The 18,421-nt window shown below is 33.3% G+C and overlaps 1 protein-coding gene across 1 annotated transcript; it reads right to left on the bottom strand.

Moving 5' to 3' along the window:
* Nucleotides 1-858: 858 nt before the first annotated feature.
* Nucleotides 859-10,051, bottom strand: MS3_00011023 (uncharacterized protein). Its single transcript, XM_051219427.1, has 2 exons — nt 9,929-10,051; nt 859-1,306 (listed from the first exon to the last, which is right to left on the bottom strand). Exon 2 carries the CDS (start codon nt 1,293-1,295, stop codon nt 1,062-1,064), a length of 234 nt encoding a protein of 77 aa, XP_051065322.1. The 5' UTR covers nt 1,296-1,306; nt 9,929-10,051; the 3' UTR covers nt 859-1,061.
* Nucleotides 10,052-18,421: the final 8,370 nt, after the last annotated feature.

Below are 18,421 nucleotides of genomic sequence, written 5' to 3'. Positions count from 1 at the left end.
CGTCTGATCTTTCATTCACAAGCATTATAAGCGAAGATGGATAGTGGTTAGCAATGGAATCCAGCAGGTGCGTTTTGTTCGTTTGTACAACGAAAAGAGGATGAAAGAGATAAGGATTAATGTTTTGTAGCCATGGAAATTATAATCTATCATTTTTCTAAAAAAATCACTGCATAAGAACAATATCTTAATTTAGATGTAATCACTTGATTGATTCTTCTTATATGTAAAGAAAATGAGACATTTCCGTTTATTAGTGGATAATTCAACTACTTGTAATGAGGATTTTTCGAAATAATTACTAAAGTATTTTGATACACTACAAATCACTTTACGTTTTAATGGTTGAGTAGTGAACATTAATCCTCCCTGAAAGAGTGCTAATGATTATGTGTATTACATGAAGTGCATGAACGAAAGTCTTTGCACTGATGGTATATATGTAATGCGTAAGTTGTAGTAAATACGTTTGATGACAGCGGTGACCATTTACCCTCCCAGATGAGTGAAGATACCTATATTTATACTATAGGGGGTTCGAGTGACAATTTATGTATTACAGGTATACATGTTACTTATATTTCCTCATAGGGTGAGTATACTTATGTGTATGTCAAGGAATACATGATTACGACGCCTATGCACCAAGATGCTGGAGTTCAAACGATTTCCCTATTAAATCACGTCCACGAAATGAACTTGTGACCTTCTGAAAGTGGATTCTAATCCAAATAATAGAACAGTGGGCTTTATCAAATATGACGTTAACAACTTCAAATGATCAGAACGTCGCACTGAATTACATAGTTCATGTAGTATACTAGTACTTTAGGGGAATAAGTCAAAAAACGAACCACCTATTATCTTTAAATGTTTATTTTGCAGTTTTTAATCATAATACAATTACATTGTTTCTTTGCATTTTGTTTCTTTTGAAATGATAAATGTATCTCTATATGAATTAAATGATACCATGATGTAATTAATCTATTTATTGTTTTAATAATACAGTCTATATTGGATTCAAATATGATCGGTTATTCATTAGATAGATGATTAATTTATTTACCAAGTCTTTGTGATATATAATATTTTCTTTTCATAAGACGTCGAACTAATGAATCACGTAGATTTGGATAATAATATTGATCAAGTTCATCATGTGTATATGGTAATTCATAAGGCATAAATGGGTATCGTTCCATTTCATTTTCAGGTGCTGCCACAGCGCATTTCACTTTGACCAATGAAAATACAATAGATAATATTGACAAGATTAAAATTGATTTAAGCATTATTGGTGAATCTAAATGAGAATAAGAAAAGAAAAGAATGTTCAGTATGATAAAAGGTTCTAAGTATTTACAGATAATATAATAATAAGATTATCTTAGTTACTGACTTCCGCCTGTTACTCCTCGTAAAGGAGCATAGGCCACTCACCAGCATTCTCCATCCAACCCTGTCCTGGGCAAACTTTTCCGACTCTTTCCAGTTCTTATTCATCCTTTTCATACCTACTTGTATTTCCCGATGTAATGTGTTCTTTGGCCCTCCACTTTTCCGCTTTCCTTCACAATTCCCAGTTACGGCTTGCCTCGTGCTGCAGTTTGACGATTTGCGTAATGTATGTTCTATCCATTCCCATCGTCTTTTCTTAATTTCCTCTTCGGCTGGAAACTGGTTTGTTCCCTATCACAGAAGGCTGTTGCTGCTGGTATCCGGCCAACAGACATTTAGTATCTTGCATAGAAAACTGTTTATAAATACTTGTACCTTCTTGATGATGATTGTAGTAGTTCCCCACTTCTCACTTCCGTACAGGAGAACTGTTTTGACGTTAGTATTGAAGATTTTGACTTTAATAGTGGTTGACAGTTGTTTTGAGTTCCATATGTTCTTCATTTGTAGGAATGCTGTTCTTGATTTGCCAATCCTCGCCTTTACGTCTGCATCTGATCCTACTTATTCATCAATGATGCTTCCCAGGTACATGAAAGATTCTATATCTTCCAGAGTTTCGCCATCAAGTGTGATTAGTTCGGTGTTTTCCAACAACAAGATGAAAATTCCTTGAATGAAATGAGTCAATTCATTTTGGATAAGTTGAATTATATGGTTGACGATTCCTGATATACCATCTAAATTAACTAAAACATTTTAAGATAGTTTACTGAACCAATTGATATCATTGAAGAAACCAATGAAAATAATAGAACAATAAACAAGTTATTCATCTCCGTTCAAAACAGTTATTTGCAAGGTTGTTTTTCTACCAACGTCAAGACGGTTCTAATGTACGGAGCTGAAACTTGGAGAACTACCAGAATCATCATTAAAAGTGTACAATAATTTATAAACAATTGTTTACGTAAGATATTCAATATCCGTTGGTCGGATATCATCAGCAACACCCAACTGTGGTAGAGAACAAACCAGCTTCCAGCTGAGGAGGAAATTATCAAAAAAAGGTGAAGGTGGATAGGAAACACATTGAGAAAATCATCAAACTGCATCACAGAACAAACCCTAAATTTTAATCTTGAAAGGAACCGGAGAAGAGAAATATTAAGGAACACATCAACTTGAAACTTGGAAGCAGACATGAAAAAGATGAATAGCAACTGGAAATAACTGGAAAGGGTTGCTCAGGACAGAGTTGGATTAAGAGTGCTGGTGATCGGCCTATGCTACTTCATGAAGGTAACATGCGTAAGTATGTAAGTTAGCAAGTAAGTAAATAGGTAAGTAAAATAGATGGAAATAATTAAACTTACATTAATTTTGTTTTGGTTATTTACTTATTCTCTGAAGAAGTGGCTTATACTGAGTGACGAAACTTCAGAAAATCTAATTTTTCTACTCATTTGAGATATCTACAAATATATTATTTTTGTTAATAATAAACTACCAATCAAAACCTGAAAGCCCTGGACGGCCGTTTCTTCCTATTGTAGGACTCCGTAGCAGTACGTATAAGACGAAATGACCATCCAGTGTTTCCAGATTTTCCATATTGGTCTAACTTAAATTGACTCATGATCTCAACCATTAAAATTACTATAATATCCACAAAACCCCTTCTGATACTAATCAAATATATATTTCTTTGTTATATATATATCCCAAATGAGTAGAAGAAAAGCTATATTTCTAATGTCATTTCGTGACTTAATATAAGTCACTTCTTCAGAATAAATAAATAACACATTATTTCCTTTATACTACTTAAACTTGTGTTAATTTAATTTCAGTTATTTAATTATTTTGAAGAAGTGGCCTAAATTAAGTCACGAAACGTCGTTAGAAATACATTTTCTCTATTTATTTGGAATATAACTATCCACTTTATACTAAGTTTATTTAAAACTAGCAAGTTCATCTTTAGTATTGATACCTTATGAAATGAACTAATTTCTTTGACCATAAATCCATTTTTTTGTTGTTGTTGAAATCTTACTCTCATGACATATGATTATGATTGTCGAAATATTGAGGAAATTAGGTTAAAGTATAAATCATTCATAATCGATTAGATATTTATTAATTTCTTTTTGTATAAGACAATGGTGGACGGTGACTCAATCACGTGGATTGGTTGAAGCTAGATATTAACAACGTTGGATGCTGGCAGGCTCAGTTGTCTAGAGGTTGATCGTTCGTGCGCAAGATCGATAGGTCCTGGGTTCGGATGTCGAGAGGTGGAATTGTGGATGCTCACTGCCGAGGAGTCTCATTATAGGACAAAACGACCGTCCACTGCTTCTAGGTTTTGAGATGGTGGAGAAGATTTGCACATCAGGTGGATGATTTTGATGGGGTTTTGTTCTCTGAGCTGGATGATTTGATCGTATCTTTCATCGTTCTTCTGAACAACATCATCAACGACATCATCAAACCAATGGGAGATACAATCAGAACAAAGAAGTAAACAATGATATTTTTAAGGTCAACAAGAACCAATCATTATCGAGGTGTACAGGACAAGCTGTGAACCACATGTGGAGAAATTCGAACACTTTACTTCTACCTGAAGTTTGTGCTGATGATGTTGTTCAGAAGAACGATCAAAGCTCAACGACCAAACAATTCAGCTCAGAAAATAAAACTCCATCACAAAGCTTCCAGGTTTCCCGTGTCGGTCTAACTTTAATTGACTCATGAATTCAATTATTTAATTACATATATTACTCTTTCATTTGAAATTAAGTGGTTATATTAAGATTTGATAGATTGTTTTTTAGTTGTCAAAACTTAACAGTGCGCATTCACAATCCCGCACTCAGGACCTTTGATCTCACGCGCTAGCGCTTAACTCCTAAACCACTGAACCGGCATCCAACAGTGTTAATGTTTAACATCGACCAATCAACAATATTGCGCAAGCGTCCATCATTATCTTCAGTGAGTAACTGCTTCACAATAGATACGGTTAGACTTCCTTGGTCACTGCTTAAATTCCTATAATTTCCACAAACCCCTGTTCTGAAAATAATTTATTTACTTATAAACAAAAAACAGAGAAGTATTCTTGAAACTATAGTGAGAAATTGTAATCTGTGATATATTCAGCAATGTTGGCCGTGAGGCAAATACATTTGAAGTTAACGGATTCCGCTTATTCAATATTATAGCTTCACGATTATCTGCTTGGTGAATGTAATTCCTATAAAATGTTAATCTTATACGTAATAAATTGACCACGATATATTAGATCTGCGATATAAGGGTCAATTAATTACAATAAGGTGTTTCGATCTGGTCACGATTGATTGATTACTGGGTGGTGATCAATGTCATGTATGTCAAGTTCTTATTTAGTGCAGATCGAATGCTATCGACTATGTTGCAATACGGCCACCAGTCTAGGTGACTCGACACTGCGTGCAATATATATTGAGATTAGATTATGGTTGGAGGTAGTCGATAGGAAACCCTGGACCCGGGTTTCGTGCTACTTGGCACTCGTCAGCAAGGTTTACCTGTAATCTTCAGGGAACTGGTGCTCCCTGTCGGGTGCGATCTGGTTCATATTTGGAGGAAAACTATCCTCTTATAAGTTATGAGCAAATATTCTAAATAAATATTTATTCAGTCATAATGCTTGCTTCATGATAGTTTCTTAAACTCATAATTAAGCTTAACTAAGATAATTATTGAATTCCGGCTGTAGCTGTTCTAGGATTACTGCCAGTCCCAAGTCCGTGTAAAAAAGGAGGGTTGGGTATGGGGTCGGCAACTTCATCCCTTAAAAAACGACCTTGCTAAAAATGATCACTAACCAGAATAAACAATTTCAACCATTTAAATTCCGCCTTGGGATTTGAAGGAAGATTTATGACACCTCATCATAAAAACCAAAATTGAGGATTGGAAACGGACATGAAAATGATCAATAGCAACATGAATAAACTGAAAAGGATTATCCTGGATGGATTTGAATGGAGAATGCTGGTGAACAGTCTATGCTCCTCCATGAGGAGTAATAGGTGTAAGTGAGTAAGTAAGACAATTATTGACCATCGACTTATCCACAAAATTTTTTTCAAAATTCTATGGCGTTATTTCGAATACTCTACACGTAATGAGAAAAAGTATGGATTACTGCCAGACTAAAATTCAATCTTCATAGCTTATACACAAATTTTATATTTTGTCAAAATTACAGATTTATTCAATAGCGATTTGAATGGAATGATTTGTGATTCAGTAGAATCAAACAGTTAACATAAAATGGAGATGATAATGTGAATGAATTAGCAAATTGGTTGAGATTAGACATTAAAACCGTTGGATGCTGACAGACTCAGCGGTCTATATGTTAAACGTTCGCGCTCAAAACCGAAGGCCCTTGGTTCGAATCCTGCGAACGGAATCGTGGATACACACTGCTAAAGAGACCTATAATAGGATGAAATAGTCTATCAAATGCTTCCAGATTTTCAATGGTGGTCTAACATCAATCGACTCATGATCTCGATTCAATATTTATTATCCTATAGAACTAAAGTAAAGGTAATTGATCGAATCCTGGTACACCATGGAAGTATAGTTCTTTAATAGTCGATAATAATTAGAATAGCTTAATAGTCATAATATTCTTTTTAATTCCATAACTATATGATACAGATATAATCCATTGAAGAATTGTGAATTGTATATACTACTTATACAGATTATCATCATATTAGTTCAATATCAGGTCATTGTTATTGTTAATCTAAGAAGTATATGTATACAAAGCATTAAAACAACAAAACTAGGCTATCTAAAACATATTGAGTTAGTTATAACAGTTTAAATCACTTAACGATACAATAATACAAATATGGATTTCTTTCTATGAATGAATTAAACTAAGCGCTTGGTATAAGACAAAAGAAAACAAACAAAAGATACCATCATTTATGGATTCAAATGTTTTGGTGAACTCATTGTCTTTTTGAAGTTATTCCATGTTTATAAAAGAACCGCCTACATTTAGCTGTTATAGATCGTATGAAGATAGGTACATCTCAATGACTTCCTTAATATGAACTTGATGATATTGTCTTTCATTGCGAATAGTTAGCAAGTTCAATTATCAAGTTTGATCATAACTGTTTAGAAATTCTTGTGAGACAATTAGAAGTATCAATGGTCATTAGGTTCATAGTACTTCTAAAGTATGTAGATGTCAAGGATTCTGTAATCGAATGGGATAATATCCATATATGTATAAGATCTTTTTCTGTATCATACATTATAGAATGTAATGTAAAATTCCGTAGTTATCTTGTAGTGAACGAGAACAAAGGCGGGGATAACCAAATGTATTTTAATACAACGTTACAGAATATCTTAGTAAAATATGAGAACCATACAGTAAACACTTCATTTGCAATATATCCATCAATTGTCACGAACCATGTTGTTCCTTCGTATTCATACCAATCACTCACTGTTTTCCTTCTCTTCTCTTCTCTTCGATTTTCTTAACCTTCTGCCATTAGGCATTTCACTTTCAATTGATGATATATACTACTTATCACTGTCAATATCAGTAGCACACACCACAACGATTCATCTTTTTGTATCTTAGCTCGTCTCAATGATGTATTCTATCAATAATAGGTGATAATATCAGTGAACTTTGAATTTTTATTTCTATTTGAAGATATACTCTTATCTTAGCTTTCTTTTTGTTTATACCAAAATGACTTATTAACTAAGAACTAAAGACTGGTTATAGATAATAACTTATCCTATAAAGACATATATCCCAGAGATAAAACGTTAATTTCAATGTTTCAATATTTGTTTGTTTGTTTTTATGTTAGACAAACAAACATTTCAGTTTGACATTCCCATATTGTAAATATAGAACAATATAGATATAAGTGAGCAATATTGTTTTTGATTAGATCCTCATTACGCTTTACTCTAATACACAGTAATATTTATATGCATATATGAAATTAATTAAACCAATCAAGGTAGTTTATGAGTTAGTGATAACAGTGGAATAGATTACATAACTAAAGATAATAGGTGGAAAGTACAAATGGATAATGTGATGACAGGTGTACTAGATATGTTCGATTTAGTATCTTACACACAGCAGAAGTTATAGGAATTCGAGTCAACAATCCAAGTCTTTGTGTTCAGAAGAAATTTGTAACACCTTTATTTCTCTAATGGCCTTAATGAATGACCTTAGTTACTGTTATTTTCCATACTCCTTCTTTGTTTTATTTTTCTTCACCCCTTCCCACTTTTTACTTTCCTCAAATATACGCTTCATGGTCCAATTATCCAAACACCACTTATTACGTAATCTTATAGTAATTTTGATGAATGCTATTTCTGTGTTTGTATTTTTTCCCATTATGTAAGATTGGTTCATTCCTTTATTATTCTTATCACATCTAGTACACCTATCATTGCACTACAAACTTTTACTTTTCACTTCTTTAGTTATGTAATCGTTTTCATTGTTATCATTGACTCATAAACTGCATTGATTGATTTAATAATTTCGTATATACGTATGAATATTAATGTGGATTAGAGTAAAGCCTAACAAGGATCTAATCAAAACAAGTAAACATAAATCAATAGTTGAGATCACGAGTCAATAGAAGCTAAATCACTATGGAAAACTTGGAAGCACTAAAGGGCTGTTTTGTCCTATTTAGTCAATGTCCACATAATTTCTTTCAAAGATTCAAAGAAAAGAACAACATATTGTTTGATTATGATAAGATATATTTGAAGGTGGGACTATAATTTATGGATGACATTTGAGCGACACCAGACTCATCTTGAGAGTGTTCACCTAATATCTAGGACTAAATGAGGGTTATAAACCTGTGTGAAGACTTTGAATTATGATTTATAGTTGATGGTTAAGGTTAGGAATTAGATTTAGGATATTTCATCACGAACTAACATAAGCTATAATGACAAGACTCTATTTAACCAAATGGATGAGTGGATTTCACGATAAAATCCGAGACCTGTTATCGTAAATCTGATTAGTTCATTCATAGTCTCGCCGATTTGAAATAAAACTTGAATAAATTTACTCCTTACACGAAAAAAAGCCGATGGGGTAATGAATTCATGGTGAAGGTGCCTAATCTTAAATCAAACAATATTTAGTATAAGGGACTTATAAATAATGACTTAAAATATTTTTCTAAATGAATTCTTCTAGTAACTAGTTATTCTATGGTAACGTATTGTGTACTACTGATGTCGACAATTATAAGTAGTATGTATCATCAATCGAAAGTGAAATGCCTAATGGCAGAAGGTTAAGAAGATCGAATAGAAGAGAAGAGAACGAAAACAATGAATGATTGGTATAGAGATGAAGAAACAACATGTTCTGTGACAATTGATCAATATTTTGAAAATGGTTCTCAGATTTGATCAAGATATTCTGTAATGTTATGGTTTCCCTATTCCTGTTCTTCTTCTCAACAATATTTTTACCTATCGAACATGAAAACATCATTTAGATGATAGTTTGAAATGACCAAATTAATGATCATTGTTTTTTCAACGTTAGTTATAAGTGTTGATTGCCAATTATAAACTGAAAATGATCTCATGGTTAATAACGTGAAGACTATGATCTAACTTGTAATTTGATTTATTGAAGCTTTAGTTAAAACAACTGATCATATTCTACTGTTTCATTAGTGAATAAAACCCAAAAAACACTTAAATATCTTGATATTAAGTCTATGATTATTATGCAAATTGATGTCACTCAATGAATCCGTTGGCCAGACACTACCAGTAACAACCTACTATGGGAAAGGACAAACCAAATCCCAGAGGAGGAGGAAATCAGGAAAAAGCGCTGGAATTGGACAGGGCACACATTGAAGAAAGCATCCAACTGTGTCACAAGACAAGCCTTCACTTAGAATCCTCAAAGCAAAAGGAGAAGAAGAAAATCAAAGAGCACACTACACCGAGAAATGGAGACAGACTTAAGAAGAATGAACTGAAAAGGAAGGTTCAGGATAGAGTGTGTTGGAGAATGTTGGTCCACCGGTTTATACTCCATTGGGAATAACAGGTGTAAATAAGTAAGTAATTGGATATTTGAAAAGAGAAGTGTAGATGAATTGGAATTCAAATGTGATATATATACATAATAGAATTGGAGTCAAACAATGTTGCCTACTCTCTCTCTCTCTCTCCCTACTTTCTCTTTCTTCTACTTACTGGTTAATTGAATCATGGAAGCTTCCACAATTAAAAAGGAAACATAGTATACAATTATATGGTAACAACTACATAATGAATTCAATTCTATTCATAATTTATATTCGATTTTATTAAGAATAATACATAAATCATATATTACTATAATAATAATAATAATAGTAGTAGTAGTAGTAATGCATATTATTAATAATTAATAACTTACATTTGATATTAGTTGATTAGTTGAATACACAATTAGTATACTAAATAGTGATGTATATTTCTATTACTAATATAACTGTTATAAGTAGCTAATTTAATATTCTTTTAATAAAATATAATTTTCATAGGAGAATAATTCAAATTATTATTTATATAGATTTATGATTATTTTTTTTCCCAAAATTTGATTGGTCAATTTTAACAAACCATTATAAAGGAATGAAGGAATAAATGAAGCAATGAATGAAGCAATGAATGAAGCAATGAATGAAGCAATGAATGAATGAAGCAATGAATGAATGAAGCAATGAATGAAGGTATGAAGGAATAAGGCAATGAACGAAAGGATGAAGGAATGAATGAAGCAATGAATGAAGGTATGAGGGAATAAGGCAATGAACGAAGGAATGAAGGAATGAATGAAGGAATGGATGAAGAAATGAATGAAGGAATAAATGAATGAATGGATGAAGAAATGAATGAAGGTATGAAGGAATAAGGCAATGAACGAAGGAATGAATGAAGGAATGGATGAATAAATGAGTGAAGGAACAAATGAAAGAAGGGATGAAGAAATGAATGGATGAATAAATGAAGAAATGAATGAAGGTATAAAGAAATAAGGCACTGAACGAAGGAATGAATGAAGGAATAAGGCAATGAACGAAGGAATGAAGGATTGAATTAATAAATGAACGAATGAATGACGGAATGAATGAAGCAATCAATTCTGGAAAGCATTAGAATACAGTCGGACATATATAAATCTATATAGAACTTTTGAATGAGACAGTTTAAGTGATGGATTGAACATGTTGAAATGTTGTAAATTATATGAAGTAATGATTTTATCCGCTAAGACTTACTGAATAAATAAAGTAATATTAAATACCATGTATTCTATTCATTATCTTGGTTAATCAAAGTCATTTAATGGTATAGTTTTTTTAAAAATAATTTTTATTATTTTTATATTAACTGTTCAGTGTATGGTGATTACTGTCATATTTATTTAATTATTGTAGAGTAGATCATTGAGATCACTAACTTCTTAACTATTAAAGTCTTGTAGGTATTTGAATACGCCAGTTCACTGAATATTTTATACTTTATTGATGTTACAAGATCATGAATCATAAATATATAGTTAACTTTTGCCAACTTACGTCACCAGTGGCGAAGGTGAGATATCCGTCTATCAATTAAAGGACGAGTATACTACATGGTAGTTTGTTCTATCCTACTTTACAGCTGAGAAACGTGGCCATTAAGAGTAGAAGATACTCGTAAGTTACTAATATTTGATTACAGATGTGTTAGAAATATTATTCAAATCTTTTGAGATCACCACCCAATCACCCTATTTTGGGAAGCCGCTCTAGAAACGTTTGTGGGAATGGCACAAAAAACCCAAAATAAGGAGATTGAGCGGGTACGTAATAGTGAGGTTAGACGCAGGTTATTAGGGAATGATGGTAAATCAGTTAATGAGGTTGTGAGTCTTCATCGACTGAGATGGTTGGGTTATGTATTACTTATACCTGAACACCGATTAACACGACAAGCAATGCTGACTGGTGTTGGGGTTGGTTTAAAGAAAGTTGGGAGTGGTCAAACCAAAACGTGGTTTAGTGCTTAAAGTCACTAACTTCTGATCTGAGCAATGTTGGTGGATGTAGACTACTACAATCTTTCTTTTATATATTACTACCATTGAAGTGACTAGTTGTATGAATTTAGTGTTGATCTTGTTATGTTAATGAGGTGTGGCAAGTCGAACCGATGCCTATATGTGCCTGATCCTACGTTGTAGTTGACTGACTGAGATCTGTTAATCAAGCCGTATTTTGGTTAGTAGTCCAACTGGTTCCAGATCCCATTCAGTATGCTTTAATGTTAGATAGTTGAAGGCAGTTGAAAGCAAATCACGAGCCTAAATTAAGTAATGATTGAAATTCATTATTAGTAAGGCGTAACTGTAATGCGAAAGAAAGTGACACTTCAAGTAGAATTCGATTTGACATTACGCTGCTTTATAGACTAAACAACTATTCAGCAAACCATTACGGTAAATATTTTTGTTTAAAAGAAGATCAATCAAGGCATGACTAGCTCACTGGTAGTATCGCAAACTATAAACCAACATAACTCAAATGCGAACCTCATAGGATGCATAAATTCCTTCAGGAATACAGATGTAACTTACTGACGAATGTCAATAAGCACGAAAATTTAGGTCATAATCCTCCTGTTGATTTCCTTTAATCCTCAAATACTTATAATTACTTACTAATGAATAATTAATGAATTTTATGTTCTATACGCCCCCCCCCCGAAAAATTAAGAGAATAGTCAATATGTTAGTGATTCAAAGGAAATGAAGAAGGTCAAAGTTAATAAGTTTTATCTGCATATTATTCATTACTTGATTAAATATACAAAAATTTTTTTAATGTTTTCAAAACTGAATTTTATTTTCGCTTAGTGATTCATTCTTGTTACTGTGTTTAAAATCTATTTCAATAGTTGAGATCATAAGTCAAATGAGGCTAGACAATCATGAAAAACCTGGAAACACTGGACGGTTGTTTCGTTCTACTCTGGGACTCCGCAGCAGTGCACATCTACGATCTAGCCTCACGAGATTCGTGAGATAGTAATCCACTGAAGACAATGATGGATATGTGGCTCAGTTTCGTGAATTAGTTGAAGTTAGACATTCACATCGTTGAATGCCGGTAGGCTCAGTTAATACATACTTACTACATTAGCCGGCACTAATCACCTTGTATGTAATTAACTATGTTGAAGTGATTTGTTCACTGAATGTGCGTGCATCTTTATTTCTCTTGATTGTTGTAATTAGTTGACTTATGATAATGATGATTTATCGATCATCAGGAGATATCTATTGCCTCTTGGAATATATAAAGCAATACTAGCCTAAATTGATAGATTCAATAGGTTATATTAAGTAACAAATACAAATTCAAACTCTTTATTTGGTGTAAAGTGCTTAGATTCGTTGGTATTGTGTCCTTTCAGGTGAATGGTACATTCGTAAAACTTTCATTGTTCTTCTGGACAGCATTATTAATAGGTATTTCAGAGAGAAGTGATTCACAAAATGATGGCAAATAAGTATAGGTAAAAAATTCAGTAATACTAAATTACTACTTAAGTTCATGATTTTCCACTTGGTATTATTTTGAGTTTCTGATGAATAGGAAGTCTTCTATGTACGTATCTGGGAACCATCATCGGTGAACGAAGAGAATCCGATGCAGATGTAAAGGTAAAAACTGACAAAGCAAGAACAGCATCCCTAGAGATGAAGAATATATGGAACTCAAGACAACTGTCAACCAATATCAAAGTCACAATCTTCAATACAAACGTTAAAACAATAAGTTCTACTGTACGAAGGTGAAAAGTGGGGAAATACTACAACCATCATCAAAAGTTTACAGGTATTTATAAACAGTTGCCTATGCAAGATACTAAATGTCCGTTGGCTGGATACCATCAGCAACAGCGTACTGTGGGAGAGAACAAACCAGCTTCCGACTGAAGAGCTAGTTAGGAAAAGACGATAGAGGTGGACAGGACACACATTGATAAAATCATCGAACTGCATCATAGAACAAACCCTAAATTGGAACGGAGAAGAGAAATATCTAGGAACACATTAACTTGGGAATCGGAAGCACACATGGAGAGAATGAATTACAACTGGAACGAACTAGAAAGGATTACTCAGGACAGAGCTGGATCGAGAGTGCTGGTATATGGCCTATGCTTCTCCATGAGGGGTAACAGGCGTAAGTAAGTAATAAACTCAACACAAATCATGTATACGTATTTGTAACTATTTGTTAATTGTTTAATTCACACGAAAAAAGGAAATATATTTTCTTAATGAAGAATTCAGAATATTTTAGAACTATGTGATATATACGAATATTCAAACCCCCCTTATGTATTCAAAAACAGTTTGTTCTCACCTTAAACCTACCTTGGTGATTAGGTTTCAAATTGTTTTCACATTATTATTTTCTTTATCACCCCTATTTCCTCTTACCCTCCATTTCTAGTCTAGTTCACTTTTCATTTTTATATATAAATGATCTTAACAACTATGTAATGTATGGTCAGATTGCTCAAAATATATTGCGTTAATATATATCATCACATAGTTCTGATAATCTTCGTCTACTTCTTATTACACTATCGAAATATACACATGTGGTATATGCTACTTATGTCTGTTGACATAAGTAGTATGTAACATCGGTCGGAATTGGGAAATATGGCAGTACAAGGCTAAAAAGATCAATTTGAAAAGGATAGAAAGAAAAATATAAACGAAGAATCATACAGAAAGTGAAAGAACATTTGATGGAAGATTTCTAAATAAAGTATTCAATGTATGATTCTTATATTTCACCAAGAAATTCTATAATTTCATGTTTACATAATTTGGTTGATGTTCTTATTCATAATTGAAATTATTAAAATCTCCACAAAAGTCCTCCTGATAATAATCATCTGCTCACTAGTGACTGGCTTCAAGTGGCATTTCTTGGGGTTCTAGTGAGAAGTTGTGACCAGTGGAGTTCAACCGGGTCTGTTGTGAGATCGTAACTCACTGAAGACAATGGTGTACGATGGCGCAACTTCGTGGATTAGTTGAAGTTAGATATTAACACCGTTGGATGCCGACTGGCTCAGTAGTCTAATGATTAAGCGCTCGCGTGTGAGGCTGATAGGTCCTGGATTCGGATCTCGCGGGGGTCGGGATCGTGGATGCGCACTGCCAAGGAGGTGTCCCATACTAGGACCAAGCAGCCATCCAGTGCTTCCAGGTTTTCCATGGTGATCTAGTTTGAATTGGCTCGTGATTTCAACTATTAGAATTACTAAAATCTTTACAAAACACCGTCTGATACATACATATATGTTTATTCACTTTCCACAATGTATATTATTATTATTTTCGTTATTCAATTGCACGCAATGTATTTTCTTCCAAACAACAGTTGACTTCATGTAGTACATTGAAGCATATCAAATATGTGACTGAATAAAAGAAAAACACAAAAATAACATAGTCCACATATACCCTTACAAACAAACAAGCTTGAGTAGACATGTTTACCTAGACAATAACGGATAAAAGAAAAAAACAAACATCAGAAACCTGTATGGACCATTTCAATTATGTGTACTCTCTAGATCGTTTTGTTTTGCATGAATGATTCAACAATTTTCAATGATTATTTCATTTGATTTGTTTTATATTAACTAGTAAATAATGAAGTTAATCTATTAGTGTCTTTTTATTGTTGGTTTACACTTAAATGATTATGAAAAAAGAAAATAAATGAAACATGTTATGTAATCAACAGTTCTTTCAAATGATGGCGTAAAAAAGCTGTGCTATCTTACTTTGTAGCATTTGTAATCGTTTATGCGTATCGGTCGAGTGGTTGATTAGTCGGAACTCTACCACGCAATTTATCACTAACGTTAATTTATGGGATAAGTCCTACTATCCAAGAGGCACGACGAGAATATGTCAGTCAGGTTTTACCTCTGTCACGTAAAAGGTGAAATATATGTTTGAATTAGTCTCCTAACATGTTTTATTAAATGATTATATTTTATTGGAATGATTCCAGGTATTGGATTTACTTTTCGACTATTATTTCCATCACTACTTACTTACTCCTGTTACTCTCAATAGAGAATGGGCCGCTGACCAGCATTCTCCAACACACTCTGTTCTAGACCTTCCTTTCTAGTGATATTCAAGTCTTTTTCATTCTTCTTATGTCTGTCTCCATTTCTCAGTGTAATGTGTTCTTTAGTATTCCTCTTCTCATTTGGCTTTGAGGATTCTAAGTGATGGCTTGTCTTGTGACGCAGTTCAGTGCTTTCTTCAATGTGTGTCCTATCCACTTCGAGCGCTTGTTTCTGATTTCTTCCTCCTCTGGGATCTGGCTTTTTCTTTCCCATAGTAGGTTGTTGCTGATAATATCTGGCCGACGGGTCTGAATTATTTTGTTCCCATCATATTTTACTATAATCGGTATTGTAGTGAACCAGAATACAAGTGGGGACAGTTGAATGTATATGAATACAGAATTGCAGAACGTCTTAATAAAATCTGAGATTCATACAGTAAATACTTCATTTGCAAAATGTCAATCAATTGTCTCATACTTCATTGTTCCTTCTATTCCATAGTAATCATTCATCATTCACGTTCTCTTTTCTTCGGGTATGAAAAGCGAAGTGATAAAACATTGTGACTTGTATTATTATTATTATTAGCTTTATTCAGTATTACATATTTGGTACAATACAGAGTTCTCAGCACAAAGTATTTCAACCATTTTCCGTTTCTTACTTTTAGGTTGATCTTGACGATAAGTATTAAGTAATCGTCAGTTAGAAGTTAGTAGTCCAGTCAATCAACATCTAAATAATGTACATTCTTTTCGATACATATTGCCAGCAACCACAATATCTGTGATTGGACCTATTGTGACTTGTTCAACGAATGGTTGTACACTTTTCAGAAACGCACCTGAATAAGTTATACGATTAATAGCTACAATAATGTACTAAAACAAAATTAGATCGCTTGTTGAGATATCTAGATAACAGGAACAGGTAGCCTAGATGTTCAAGCAGACCGCCATGTAACTGATAGTCATTTAAAATAAGCAATACAAATTGTTTATATTATGAACCTAAATAATCTGAAGAATCGTTACAAACCAAGAGATCCACTATGAAAACATCATCTAACATTTGGTGGTGGTAGAGCGTTAGATTTGTCAAAACTAACTGTGATGTCATCAGAGAAGGGAATCGAATTAATACGGTATGTATTTTCGAATTTAGTCAAATTGACCATCAGAAGTTCAACAAACGGATCGTTTAACTCTACATGAAGAATATCTCTGTAATCAACAATGAATTACTAAGAATATTAGAAATAGGTATGTAGTGGCCGGTACTATGTTAAACTTACGTAGGCTATTCTAACTCCTGAACAAACTAATTTAATCGTTCTCTTCATGCCATATTTTGACCTTGTCACTTATTCGCTTATTAACCGTGACTGTTTTTTATGTGTCTGTAACTTATTTTTGTTCGACTGTAGATCGATTCACGCTTGGTTAAATGGCGTTAGATTACATGTCTTATCTGATCCGTTTCGTTTTGCTCTCTCCACTTCGTTTTCTTCGGTTCGTTTCTCTGATCTTCTGTTTAGATTAATGATTGTATGAAATATACGTATTCAAAAAATCCATTCTCGTATTCGACTTATTTAATTTCGTTATTCATTAACGTGATTTAAGTCGATGATTATATACGACGGTAGCCGGGGTGTATATTTCAATAACAATAACTTGTACGATGTATTTGGAGTCAGATAAAGGGCCACACTAAAGGTCTAGTCGACCAGTATTGTCTGATCAAACAAAGAATAAGTTACATGAGCTTGCCTCCTCGATATGTATCAAATAATTCATCTGCTACTGCAGAACTGGCTATATTAGGTGCACAATCAGGCAACTTAAAAAAAACGGTTGAGTGAACATTTCTCTATATGATTTAGAAAGAGTTAGACGAAGACAAAACATGGCTTTGTTTTGACATACGCAGTTGACAGTGGTCATATGATAGATATAACTAAATTATTTCAAGTAATCTGTCATACGCCATCACTGCTTCTTGATGGGACCTAATCACGTCTCATACACATGGCAGAATCTCCCTAGACCTGAACCTATAACTCTAGTTTATGTGTCCGAAAAAAAATTCTTGACACTCCTATCTCTTCCTTAGCCAGATATGATTAATAAACGATTTTACACAACCTATATTTGTTTATCGTTCTTCATATTCTTCCGTTCAGATTCTTCACTATCTCATTATTTGCACACTTCCTATTATGCAATTTTGATTCATTTGTAGCGCTTATTGTTTTTAATGATTATTTAACCAAGTTTTAACCTACATCTTATATGACACTTTTCACAATAATTACTTTCATTATTCCATTGCCTTTATTGCAATTAGAACACATGTCATCACACTATCAATTTATACATTTTACTTTGAATTAAATTGCCATAGTTAACTCAATAGGGTCGCTAACACCATGCTCAACCCTCCCCCTTTATTCGAGCTTAGGGCCGGCAGTAGCTTTAAAGGGTCCCCAAGAGGAGTTAAATTACCTTGATTGGATTGATATTTTCAAATGATAAACCAGATCACAGAGGAGGAAGAAATCAGAAACAAGCGCTCGAAGTGGATAGGACACACATTGAAGAAAGCACTGAACTGCGTCACAAGACAAGCCATCACTTAGAATCCTCAAAGCCAAATGAGAAGAGGAATACTAAAGAACACATTACACTGAGAAATGGAGACAGACATAAGAAGAATGAAAAAGACTTGAATATCACTAGAAAGG

The sequence above is a fragment of the Schistosoma haematobium genome, chromosome 6 (genome assembly GCF_000699445.3).
Source record: "Schistosoma haematobium chromosome 6, whole genome shotgun sequence".
Taxonomy (NCBI): Eukaryota; Metazoa; Platyhelminthes; class Trematoda; order Strigeidida; family Schistosomatidae; genus Schistosoma; species Schistosoma haematobium.
Note: the sequence above shows the minus strand (reverse complement) of the source record. Positions and strands in the feature narration are given on the sequence as shown.